This window comes from Suillus paluster (assembly GCF_016628075.1).
Source record: "Suillus paluster strain FC165 chromosome Unknown EDB91scaffold_108, whole genome shotgun sequence".
Classification (NCBI taxonomy): Eukaryota; Fungi; Basidiomycota; class Agaricomycetes; order Boletales; family Suillaceae; genus Suillus; species Suillus paluster.
This window is the reverse complement of record NW_024537668.1, coordinates 104,925-118,299: the sequence shown is the minus strand read 5'-3', so window position 1 is coordinate 118,299 and position 13,375 is coordinate 104,925. Positions and strand designations below refer to the sequence as shown.

The following is a 13,375-nucleotide window of genomic DNA, read 5'->3' as shown; positions in this document are numbered from 1 at the left end:
ATATAAACCCCTGTAATACTCCGGAACTCCTCAGTTCGAATATCACCTTAGTTCCTGCTCATTCCTGTACCTCCGGACTCGAGCTTGTCTCTTGTCAATCTCTGAGTCTTAGGATTGATTCCTTTGACTATACCTCCGACTCTCCATCTTAGTTCTGCTCATTCCTGCAATCTCCGGACTTGAGTCTCATCTCTTGTCTGCCTCCGAGTCTTAGGGGTTAAACCTTAGGACTACTTCTCCGGCTCTGCCTTAGGGTAGTCTAACCTCTGTTCAGTTTCTACTCTGGACTTCCATAGTAGCCTTACTCCATCCCAGTATAAACCTCCCAGAGTTCCGCCAAACTCCACCGACACTAAGTCCTCCAGAACTCCCCAGACTTCCATCGGACTTCCCCTCTGTCCCCCGGAAATTAAAGGGCACGTACTCGGGTAAGGGGCGCAGCGCACGAGCTGAAGCCAAAGCCCTTTGAGTAACCTCTCCCTTGAGCACGACCTTAACAGTGGTCTTGTTCGGATCATTGAATTTTAATGTATTTGGAGGGAGTCTGGACTATGTTGCGAAGGACTGTAGTGCCCACCTCATTCTTACAATGACTTCCAAGAAATGAACACCTTGTGACAAACCTGCACCCTATCAGAGACAGCCCAAAAAACCAAAGGTCAAAGACACCCCAGTGACCTCTACACAACCAACAGTTCACACAGCCTCATGCCAAAACCTCACTCTCAGTGATTGGTTGACAGTTTTTGCATACATTGATGCACACCCAGCAATGCCACAATGTGACATTGTGAATCACTTCAAGAGCCTTCAGTCAGGGGCTTTAATTTTCATGCAGTCAACTTTGTCACGGAAGTTAAAGGAACATTTAACATTGGAAGCACACATCAATGACAATCCAAATGCTTTGTCATCAAAGCGACCATGTATCATCACAAGGCCTGATGTTGACAGGGCACTATTTTTATGGGTCAGGGACATGGAGGAGAAGGGAGAGCATGTCAATGGGCCAATGATGAAGGAAAAGTGGCGGAGATTTGAAGAACTGTTTGAAGTGCCAGAGGAGGAGCGGCTCTCAGGAGAGGGGTGGTTGGCACCATTTTGTAGGGCTTACAAAATCTGTGAGCATCAGCAGCATGGGGAAGCAGGGTCAGTTGATCTTGATGCTGTTGAAGTCGACCGTAAACGATGTGAAGAGATCTTGTCTAAATTTGCACCGCAAGATTAGTAGAACTTTGATGAAATAAGCTTCTTTCCTTTGTAAGTCCTATCTCCTAAACTCAAATTGCAACAACTTGAATGCTTATCATAGTATCTAGTGCACCACCAGATCATGGTCTCACAACAAAGCAAATGAGTGGGAAGAAGAAAGAAAAGTTTCATATAACTGTTGGGCTTGCATGCAATGCTGATGGCAGCCAAAATTTTGATGTGATCTACATTGGGAAATCCAAGAAGCCACAATGCTTTAAAAATCAGTCACCCAAGCAACGAGGCTTCTATTACCGCAACAATAAGAAAGCCTGGATGACAGCTATCCTCTTTAAAGAGTAAAAGAATCAATTCTTTTTGGCTTAGTCGTGAGCTGACTGGACTATGTACAGATGGGTCAAGAAATTTGATTACAAGATGCATAGCGAAAGTTGACATGTGTGTCTATTTATGGACAATTTCTCCAGGCACACAATATCTTATGAGCCAACAAATGTGCAACTCAAATTTTTCGAGCCAAATATGACATCATTCATGCAGCCTTGTGATGCAGGGATTATCCGCTGCTTTAAGGCACTGTGTCATATACCGGATCTGAGCACCTCCAACACCACCTGTGAGCATCCCTACTGCTGGTCCGACCCCCTGTTTCCCCGTCCGCTTCATTCCTCCTGCCCCGACAATGCATGAAGTGCATCTCAGCAGGACTAGCCCTGCTACCTCTGCCTGACTCTGCTCCGCTCCTCCAATGCTACCCCTATTCCCTCTGACACCATACCCTTTCCATCCGACCCTATCTGGAGTTCCGCTCCTCCACCCTATCGGTCTGCCCGATCCTACTCCATCCGCTTTTCTGACCCACTCAGTTCCTTCAGTTCCGCTCATATTGCCCCACCTGACTATTAGTCCGCCCAACCGCCTCACCAGTCCACTCCTAGACTAGGAACCATTCAACTGGTCCTATCTCTGTTTAGTATCATAGTTCTTCCTTTCGGATCACCGGTAATCCCATACCCGAGTGATTATTGATCTGTCGCGTACATACTATTCTCCAAGCCTCTTTCTCTTATGTCTCAGTCATCCCTCTTGTAATCCTGTACACTCAGCACATAGCCTTCTGCTATGCTATGCTACTTACTTAGAGTATATAAACATATGTACATTTGTCTGTAGATACTCAGTCTGAATATTACCTTTTCTAAGCCCTGCTCTCTTGTCCTTGCTCTTGGGCAAAAACCCTTGACAACTCCTGTTTGCCGGCCTAGGGGATTGACTCCATAGGTCGGCCACCTTCTCCACTTGTCCAAATTCCCACGCCTCTGCCACCTTTCCCGCATGTCGGACTTGTGGCCAATCCTCTTGTACCTCTATCCTCCGTGTTTCCATTCTGCTTCGGACTTCGTCCGAGCAGTCTTCCCCACTCCGTTCCTACTGTTAGCTCCGACTGCAGTAGCCCTCCGACTCTCCCCTGTAGGGCGGACCAATCTCCGTCCGAACATGCCTGCGCTTATCTAGTAGTCCATCTGTCCTCCTTCAGAGGACCTCTACTCTGACGTCCTGTCAGAGCTCATAGAACTTGAGTCAGACTACAATCCAAAATTAGGGGCATGTACTCGGGTAAGGGGCACAGCGTACGAGCTGAAGCCAAGCCCCCCAGACTCTGTCTTACCCCTGAGCACGGTCTTAACACACTGTACTGCTACAATTTCTGTGGACATGCAACTGATCTTGATGAAGCAGGCAAACAAAACATCTACAAGAACAATCTCCTTGAAGGGATGATGATGGCTCGTGCCGCATGGAACAGCATCTCATCAACAACAATCAAGCATTGCTGGGATCACACCCAGATCCAGCCGTCAGTCATCTTATTTTTATTTGTATTATCAAACTCATTCTATATACTAGGGACCCATCCACTCTAAGCCAAGCACCATCAAATCCTTTGCCGCATGCAGACCTGGATGCATGGCGTGTTATTCGAGATTTCGCAACAACTGAGATGTCATTGCCAGAAGCAGAGAAGCGCGTGGAAAAAATCCTTGGTACTCGTTATGCCGACACCAATTGGAGGCCCACTTTCAAGGCCATGATGGATGCAGAAGGGGACTCGGATGCAGCTGCAAGCACAGTCGAGCAGCTCACACAAGCTGCTTGCCAACAGACTGGTCTAAAACTTCGAATTCCCACACAGCCAACCCCCTCTCACCCAACTCACAGCCATCGAGAATGAAGTCACCACCTCTCTGCAAGATTTGAGGGCTCGTAATCACATTTTTGGTGAGCCACCATCTTTAGACAAGTTTCTCAAGCCAGCCGAAGAACAAGAAGTTGGAGATTCCCTTGAATTTGAAGGCAGGGATAAGGCTATTGTTGCTGCAGTAAAACAAGAGATGGCAGAGAAAGCGGGTGAGGTGATTGAGGTCTCTGATGAAGAAGAGGACCCTGAACCAGAGGTTTCTCATGCGGAAACACTGGTACTGTGTCAATGGCTCGAAGGAGCCAGTCTCCAGGTTGGAAATGCTGAGTCCCCATTTCCACTCGAGTTGTTAAAGCAAATCCGTCTTTTTTCGCACTCAGTTACAACGCTGATGAGCTTCTTCATGGAACACAAACCATGATAGACTCTTATTTTCATTATATACATATGTACTGTATGAGTTGCAAATGTGTCACATCTTTGAGTGCAGTCACACTATCTCACACCTTGTGACATATGTCCTAACACATAATTCTCATAATGCATAAGAGCCTGTTCAGCAACCGTTATTTGAACAAAATTTAGCCAACCAAACAAATTGTGCATGAGTGGCATGAAAGCCGACATGTTGGAGTTTGAATTCACTTGCCCTCCAACTATGATGACAATTCCTACTACTATTAGCCATCAATATGATCCTCTGCAGCAAAAGTGCATCTTTGCAACTGTAGCTGTTCTCATTGTCTGTACCCAGTTTCAACTTCTGTCTATGACCAGAAAAAATGAAAACAAACCATCTGTACCAAAAGCCCACTAGACCACCCTGGAGGTTGAGGCTCTCTTGGATTATCTAATCACGCAGGTACCCAAGATCGCAGGGACAACATTCAAAGATGAGACATTTACCAAGGCTGCAAAGAAGATAACAGAGAAGGTTGAAGAAGCAGGGATTCAGGCACAAGCCAAGACCATGACACAGTGTAAGACTGAAATGGTCAACTGTGAGTTACATCTGTCCCACTCAGATCATTGCTAACATCAACTGCCCCTATAGTTGAAACAGATCCACAGCGCGATAGACAGATATCAGAACAGTCAATTGGGATGTCAATGGGACAGTATTAATGGGGCCAATATTCAGGGGCCATTGGCAGAGCTCACATGGGAGCAATTTCTCAATGCCAGCAGCAGCAACAAGGTATGTAAATACATTTAGCCTCCAGTCTGCTGCTTACATTTTGTCTTGAGGTTATGAAACCTTTTAAAAACAGCAGATGGCCATTTTGGTCCAAGATGTTGCAGATTCTGCCACACGGCAGTAGCTGCTGTTGGGGCAGCCGCCTATAACCCAGCTTCACTCGCTGCACAAGCATCAGTGGCTGCTGCCGCTACTAGTACTGACCCAAAAGCAAGTGGTGATGCTCTGGGTCTTGATACGAGCATGGCTGATGCTGCCACCAGCCGGTGGTGTTAGCAACATACCTGATGTTGATGCCACTAATGCAGAGGCCTTGGATGGCTTTGGATGGGGCCATATCATATCTACACTTCCAAGCCCTGGGCCTGTGGCCAGAGGTTCTATGTTCCCCCCTCCCCCATCTTCAGTGGCAGCTTCTAGCACAGGAAAACTGCTCACACTCTGATATGATCCTTTCTGCCACCACCCACAGAACCTCTGTTCCGGAGTCTCCCACCAGCAGCACTGATAAAAAACCTAGATTATCAGCATGTGGCAGCAGCAGCAGCAACAACACTGGCATGTCACGTATCACTAGTGGCTCCAGCAAAAAGGCTGCCAAGGATGCTGCCAGCACCAGCTGCATTTATGAACCTTCAAGGCTGCATCAACCACCTGATGGATAGTCTCACAGCATTGATGGTCAGTACTGATGAAACTTGGGCAGTGGATGAAAGATCGAGTGCCATGTCCATGATGCAAGACGAAGATGGTGTGTTGCGAGATGACAAGATCACCCTCATGAACATGATCATGAGGAGCCCAGTTGTATGCTCCACCTACTTGCTCAATAGGCCTGAGCATCGTCTACCCTTTTTAGAATCTGTTATCTGGCAGGCTCACAGGGGGGAGTATGGTGCATTCTAATCGTCTTCTCGCTCATTGAAATCATATTGCCGTCTTGTTGCTTCATCTTTTTTCACATTGCATCTTACAAATCATGTTACATAGCCTCCATTCATTGATATGCAGTGCATCTTTATGTTGTAGTCCTATGTACACTATACATTCTGAATTTATGCATCATTGCCATCATCCTCACTCCCATAGTACTCATCTACGTCCTCCTTGTTCTCCAAGTCTTCATCGATATCCAATGAGTGAGCTATGTTGATTAGATCACGCTCCTGCAAATTGTCTGGTAATCTTCCCACATCTCAGTCGCCATGCAATCACAAAATATGTTAGCATCATAGTGGATGGTTGGACACTTGAGGTATATTCCAAATACACTGAGAAACATAGTCCTCGATTACTAGAGAGATCCACGGAGAATTGATGAACAGGGAAGTAAAATATATGAAGTATCTCTAGAGGCAATAGTCTACTGTTACATAAATATCATATTTCATGCACATATAGGGCAAGGATTTTATTAAAAATCAGTGAAGTACATAGTAGAGTACCTAAATAACCTTTACTACCCTTTACCCCAAGGGTAGAGGTAGTGTAGAAGGGTTGTTGTGTAAGTATAAGTGATTTTGAGGTCTATAGCCACATGTTCATATAGTAGTGGTTTTCGATGTTTTGACTTCTAGCTTTCCCACAGTCTAATTGTTATCTATATGCTTGCTCTGCTCTCAATTGCGGTGAGATCTCTCTAGTAATCGAGGACTATGTTTCTCAGTGTATTTGGAATACACCTCAAGTGTCTGATCATAATAAATCCCTCTGATGATGTGTGAGGACCCTTATCAGTTAGAATATCAGGTATACCCCTGATATAGATGACCCAGCCTATTTTCTACTGATCCTGGTCGTTTATGGTCTCTAAATACATACTATTGATGGTGTATAAGCTTTTTGGGTCCTTTGTACAACAGTAAAGGGGGTAAAACCATCAAAGAAGCGAAAATGTGCACCCATGTAGGCAGGAGGAAATATTGGCCTGCACAGGAGGATCCTGTCACTATTGTGATATTTCTATGTCATATATATACTATATATACACATGTAAATATAGTCCCTACCTCCCTGGAAGGCTGGAGTTTTAGGAAAAACTTGCTCAGGGGGTGAACCACCAGGGAAGGGTAGCAACATAGCACCAGAGGGACTGGTCCTGTGCTTCTGTGCTTCTGATATATTGTGTATACTATTAAAGGGTTGCTGGGGATTATATTTTTAAGTCCATATGTTAAAAAACACAAAAATGCGGAGCTATTTTGTATTTTATGGTTGCATGCTACATCTAGTGATGTAGGACTCTTCAGAGGATCAAATAAGCGGTGGAATAGTTTAATCTACACTCTAAAACATGTTACCAATGTCCCATAACACACTGTCATCAAAGGAGCGAAAATGCGGACATGTTTTTGATATGTTTTCCACTGTATTTTATTTGTAGGGGTCTGTAGCAGGTACTGGGACAAAAACAGACAAAAAAGCATCATAATATGTTCTATTATATGCACAGAGTCTAAACTAACACTTCTCTACAGTAGATAGGTGGATGTGGTGTGGTGGTGAGCAGGAATATACTGGGGAGAGGTGTGGGAAAGGTTGATATTGAGGAGATGACCAAAATGGGCTATGTTTTGGGTGTTGTGAGGAAGTTCCCACAGGTAGCCAAAAATGCGGTGGTAGCTGATGTAATGGGGGTAGGTAATGCATCACATTCATGCATCTTCTAGTTACAATAGTTAATGCACAACATGTATCTTGTAACTACCATGTATTAATGCACTAATATGACACTATGGCCTGGAGGCTCTTCATATGGGTCATGAGCGCATATGTAATGATGAAGAGCGCATAGCACAGTGGGTATGCGCACCTGAATCCCTATCTTGTACTCCAGGGATACTAAAAGAATGCGAAAGTGCTGCTTCAGAACACCGAAAATATGTTCAATAACATTGTGAGTGGATGCGTGCTGAAGATTAAACAATTCTTCCTTGTTGGTGGGTCTGGAAGCAGTGTTTGATGAGCCGAATAACAAAAAAAGAGCCTATGACATACCTGACACTGGCACGACCCCATTCAGCCAGATGGTACCGAACGCCATGGTAAGGGACCAAAAGTTGTTGGCATGAGGGGAACCCCAGGTCTGCGAGAAGATATTTTCCCACTGGAAGATTCAGCCCGTCATTGCGAGCTACATCCCAGAGCCCACCATTGGTTGCATATCCCTCCCATCCAGTGAGTGCAAAGGTGAAATTGAGGTTGAAATCACAAATGAAGAGGCAATTTTGAGAGACAAAACCTTTTCAATTGTAGTAGAGGTGGCGGGTGGCGGAGGGAGGGAACGCATGGATGTGGCTGCCATCGATCGCTTCAATAGCATCCTGGAAGTATGGCCATCATTTGGGGTTGTTCGCAAATAGCACTGGAGACAGGGGCATTGTCAGCAGGAAGGTGTACATGCGTCGTATAGAATGGGTGGGACGCAAAAATCTCTAAGATCTTGCAGGAAATACCTACAAGGGAGTTAGTGTCAGGTGTGAAACATATATTGAATCACAAACTTGGAAATAGTAACATTTTCATGCTGGAATCATTCTGCAATGTGTCTGACTGTCAAACCTGTCACACAAGTGTACAGAAAAATTGCCAACTGCTCCTCAAGTGATACATAGCTAGGCAATGTCATGGGTACCAGGCACCCACCATGGGTCATGGGTATGGGTACCTTGGGGTGTGGGTGGGGGTATAAGCCTGGGATACCCACACCCATACCCATACCCCCATAGTGGGTTTGCAGGTGAATATGTTGCATCTTACATAATTTGAAGCTATACATATCATGAACCTTAAAACCATAACCTAAAATACAACAGCAACAAAGTAAACAACACAACGAGACACTAAGACACCATGCACCCAACAATTTTCAAGACCACTGCTAGACGTATCACCAAACTTACAGACAAAGCAAAGGTAGCAATTGACGAGAGGCTGGAAACCTTGTCTAAAAAAAGAAAGAACAAAGATAGTAGCACAACAGCGCACACAGCCCAAGAAGGCCAAGTCAACCCAACAATGTGGTAATGGAGTCGAAGAAGCACCTCCTAAACTCCTGGTGCCCAGCCAGCCTCAGGGCCGAACAGATGAGCCAGCTGCACCTAAAGTCCATGTGGCACCCAGCTGACGAGCCGTAGTTCACTCTGATGAGGAAGAAGACTAAGAGGAAGAAGACATGTTGAATAATGATGTGATTACCATCGGTGACTGAGAGAGAAGATGGCAATGATGAAGAAACTGCTGAAGATGAGCTCAGTAAGGATCCTAGATTTGATCTCTAAGTACCAGCTAATGTCAGGTGCAGAACACCTAATGAAAGAGTGGAACTCACCGATCTATGCATTTTTTGATCCTACACCCATCATTCTGACAATCAAAGGACATCATGCACACGTTTTCAAGTGCATGGCAAAGGGGTGCAAAGTCTGTGTTCGCTGGTTCCTGGATAAAAAAGATGCACGTTCGACAGGGAACATGTGAAAGCATGTCAAGATTTGCTGGGGTAAGGAAGTCTTGCAGGCAGCTGATGAAGCGAAGAATGCCGAAGAAGTTCAAATGAAGATTGTCCCCGGTGTCCTGTGTGACAGGTCAATTACAGCATCATTTGAGCATAAAGGAAAAGGACAAGTCACATACTCGCATCAGCAACATACCTGTACTGAAACAAAGTAGGTCCTCAAGCTTCATGTGAACACCAGTTAACATACTATCATGCAGGGCTGAGTTGGTCCGTTGGGTAGTGGAGAGCCTGTGGCCATTTGACATAGTCAAAGATAGAGGTTTTCAGTTGTTGATGAAGACTGGGAGACCCGAATACTACATACCTTCCCCAAGGACTGTCTCGCGTGATGTAAGACTCATGTTCGCACAAACGCATCAGCGAATTGCTACAATGTCGGGGGTTAGTGATTCAGTTTAAATTTCAGATGAAGACTAAAAATACCAGGAATATGAAGGCAAAATGAATTTTACTACAGATGCATGGACATCAGAGAACCACCGCGCTTTTGTTGTGTTTGCAGTACATCTCGAGCATGAAGGCATCCCACTGAGTTTTCCATTAGATATTGTTGAAGTGGCCACAGTATGTAGTAAATGACTTACATCAATGACCGTGCATGCATTGACTCGTTGGTATTAGTCCTACACTGGAGAACAACTTGCAGCTGTCTTGCACAGAGATGCTAAAGGAATTTGGGATATCAGACAAGGTAACATTTTAAATGGTAAAAAAACACTTACATGCTAATGCGACAATTAGATGTTGAGCGTAACATGCGACAACACATCAAACAATAATGTCATGGTTGACAAGCTTGCCACCTTGGTTCCCAAGTTTGCAGGAGAAGCAAGTCATACTCGGTGTTTTTGCGCACCGTTAATCTCGTTGCAAAGTTGTTGATTCGTGAGTTCAATGTGTCTAAGAAAGATGCTGAGTGTACCTGGGACAAGCATGCAGAAGGTGTCAATGACAAGCTTGTTGAGTTGAGCAGTGACATTGAAAGGGAAGATAGGCAGACAACGGCTCAGTATGAAGCATCGGAAGAGGAGCCACCACTTGAAAACAATGATGAAGGATGGGTGAATGAGGTAGATTTGTTGCCAGATGAACAATCTGCTGAGCTGCAAAAAAAACATATGACCCGTCAAGTTAGTTCTTCTCAAGGTATGTTAGAATACATTGAAGCGCACCTGTAAATTGACCATGCCTTTGTACAGCTGCACAAACTTGCCTACAAGCTCATTCACTCGACTACCCTCCTCCTGCCTGTCTGGCACAAGATTCTTATTGATCTGCACATGTCGGTAACCAACATGCCACGCAATGTGTCCACCCGTTGGAATTTGACATTCAATATGCTGGAGTACACCCTGGCGCATCGGGAGGCAATTGACACTGTTACATAGTGACGAGAGTTGGGCCTGTGAAAGTTCAAGCTTGGGGACCATGAGTGGGAAATTGTGGAGCAGCTTCGTGCCATATTGAAGGTGTGTGCAAACTATTAATATGCCAACCATTATGCATTATGTCTTACCGGCAGCTCAGATTCTCAAGGACGCTACCCTCTTTTTCTCTTGCTCAACTCCCAACCTTGCAACTGTTATTCCCACGATGGACATAATTGACGAACAAATGACTATCTATTCTCACAACAAGAAATTTTCACCATCCATTCGTGCGGCAGTTCAACTGGCCAAGAAGACTCTCGACCAATACTATCAGTTGACGGACAGCTCTGAGGTGTATAGGATTGCAATGGGTATGTTCTACTGTCCGACTCAGCAGTTACCACATCCCTATGAATGGTTATGCATTCACCTGTCCCACTCAGCAGTTATCATATCCCTATAAACATTTATGAATCCTCTGACCATTGTTTGTTCCATAGTCTTACACCTGCATCACAAATTGTCCTACTTCAAGTTGGCTGGTTGGGAGGATGACTGGATCAACACTGCAGAAGCTCTAGTGCATGATGAGTTTGAGTGGTCCTACCTGGATATGGAGATTCAAGATGATGATGTTGGGATGGCAGTTGACCTTCCTGCAAAGTCAGCAGTAGGTGCCTCATGCTCAGTTCATTTTTTATTCCTTGGAGTCTCCATTTCATTGACGGATTGTGTTCTAGAACATTTTCAACAATATGCCAGCACTCGCACCACCAAAATCCACTGACTTAGGGAATGAACTTGACCACTACTTGAGCACTGATGTTGAGAATGTTACAACTAACACTATTGCATGGTGGCATTAGCGCTGTGCTTTGTATCCTTGTCTGTTGTGGATGGCAATGGACTACCTGACAATACCCGGTATGTCTAACTTGTCACTCGATCACTGATGTTCTGACATGGTTGATAGCTACATCGGTGGACGTTGAACATCTTTTTAGCCGTGGTTGGCTCCTCCTCACTCATGTTTGTTCATGTCTGTCTGCAGAGTCAACACATGCCTTGCTGTGCCTCAGTGCTTGGAGCCATTTGAACCTTGTCAAGACAGAAGATGTGTTGAAAGTTGCTACCTTGCTCGATGTTCAGGGCGATGCTGAGGTGGAGCTCGAGGATGGATGGGACAGAATTAATGTTAATTGAGTTATAGCTACATTTTGTGTCGTTTTTAAATATGCTAGTGTGTACCCGTGGGTACACCCACCGGTGGGTGGTACCTCAGGTGTGTTACCTATCTACCATGGTGGGTGCGGGTATGCCTCGGGGTGTGGATGCGGGTGTTGCTGGCGATACCCAGGGGTATACCCATGTCATTGCCTATACATAGCATGAATCTGTGTGACCAAAGTTTCGAAGGTCACACACCAAGCTCTCAAAGACGTGAGCAGTGACACCAAGCTCGCAGCAGATGCACTCTGGGTGGCCAACAATCAACTCCATCACCCACTCTTGCCCTGTGAGGGCAGATGTGTGGTAGGGTTCAGGATCATCCTGGACTTGCTGTAGGAGGATATGTGCTGTGGCAGCAAGTAGAATATTGAGGAGGAGGGCAATGTAACGAAGCATACACTGGCAAACTGCAGCTTGTGGTAAACAAGTCTGGTTGGGGTGAGTCTGTACTGCTAGTGGTCGAGTCAGCTGGGCTATGAGAGGTCTCTGTTGGATAAGAGGGTTAGTCAATGGCCGCCTGAATACTGGATCCATGGCTAGTATGTTATCGATAATGGTCAATCTTACCGAGGGCTTTCAAACTCAGCTTACATCTCAGTCACACTCGTGCCACTGACAATTTTCGAGTTGGTAAAATTTTGTTCAAATGTCGGTTGCTGAACGGGCTCTAAAAAATAAAATAAGGATTTGGGGGTCCCGACGTTATGCATTATGAGATATTGTACTGTACTATAATCTCTCTTCCGTGCATTGCAAAGTTGTTGCAAAGTGTACGAAACACAAAACGTCTCCGATGACAACTTCCCATGCCAGCCCGTCTCCGGAAATCATCTTGAACTATCCCAACCTTCGAAGAGTTTTCGCTCGGGCTACTGGGCTGCGGGTACCAGTGCAATGCAACGTTTATTGAACAATCTTCACTTCATATCCTTCATCTCGTTGTCACATACATTTTTCATTGCATCATCATCGACTCATCAGCATTGCACTTTCAGTGGAACACGACATCATCAATATCATTGTTGTTCATTTCCATTAATGCTGCAGCAACAATGTTTCCTGTTGTCATCCGCGCCTTCCTCGACAATACAACCCTCCCTGCGCCTCTGCCCGTGGCTCCAACTTGTATATTCACCGCTTTTAAATGCGACACTTCGCCTCAAATTGGTATGCAGTGCAGGCAGTTACTCCGAATCTGGCTGTTAGTGATGAAGGCCCGTCGAATGTCAGCGATCGCTATATATTCCCTGCAGGATACATGCATGATGGGCCGTGTCTCATGTAGAGCTGCTACTCCAGTGCATCGCGAACAGTCACTTCTCGCGTACGTCGTTGCACATGTCTCACGAAATTGGGGTCCATGTAGCTCACGGTGTTATCACTCCAGACTTCCCTCCGACCCCCAAGGTGCGTGTCCATCAGATGCACGTTGCAGTTGAAAGGTCTCGCCTTTCGCGTCCCAAACAACTACTAGTTCTGCAACGGAAGAATTTCCACTTTCCAAGGCGCGTTTTATCTCATACTTCGATTCAAGGATGGTCATATTACGGTGAGTGTTGTTTGAGGAGTCACAACGTCCGATGAACGTGCACATATCTGACGAGCAACGCAAAGCCAAGGCCGCCGAGGAACCGGAGATTCATTCG

At 45.4% G+C, this 13,375-nt stretch overlaps 2 protein-coding genes across 2 annotated transcripts; both read left to right on the top strand.

Annotated features, from left to right (window-relative positions):
- Positions 1 to 2,996: 2,996 nt before the first annotated feature.
- Positions 2,997 to 3,833, top strand: EDB91DRAFT_1086867 (uncharacterized protein; the record flags this gene model as incomplete). The annotated part of the gene is made up of 3 exons (XM_041316131.1): positions 2,997 to 3,070; positions 3,121 to 3,380; positions 3,433 to 3,833. 3 exons carry the CDS (start codon positions 2,997 to 2,999, stop codon positions 3,831 to 3,833), a joined length of 735 nt encoding a protein of 244 aa, XP_041171259.1.
- Positions 3,834 to 10,544: 6,711 nt separating this feature from the next.
- Positions 10,545 to 11,106, top strand: EDB91DRAFT_1009486 (uncharacterized protein; the record flags this gene model as incomplete). The annotated part of the gene is made up of 3 exons (XM_041312390.1): positions 10,545 to 10,598; positions 10,657 to 10,870; positions 11,000 to 11,106. Coding segments are annotated over 3 exons (375 nt in total), but the record flags the coding sequence as incomplete, so codon positions are not given.
- Positions 11,107 to 13,375: the final 2,269 nt, after the last annotated feature.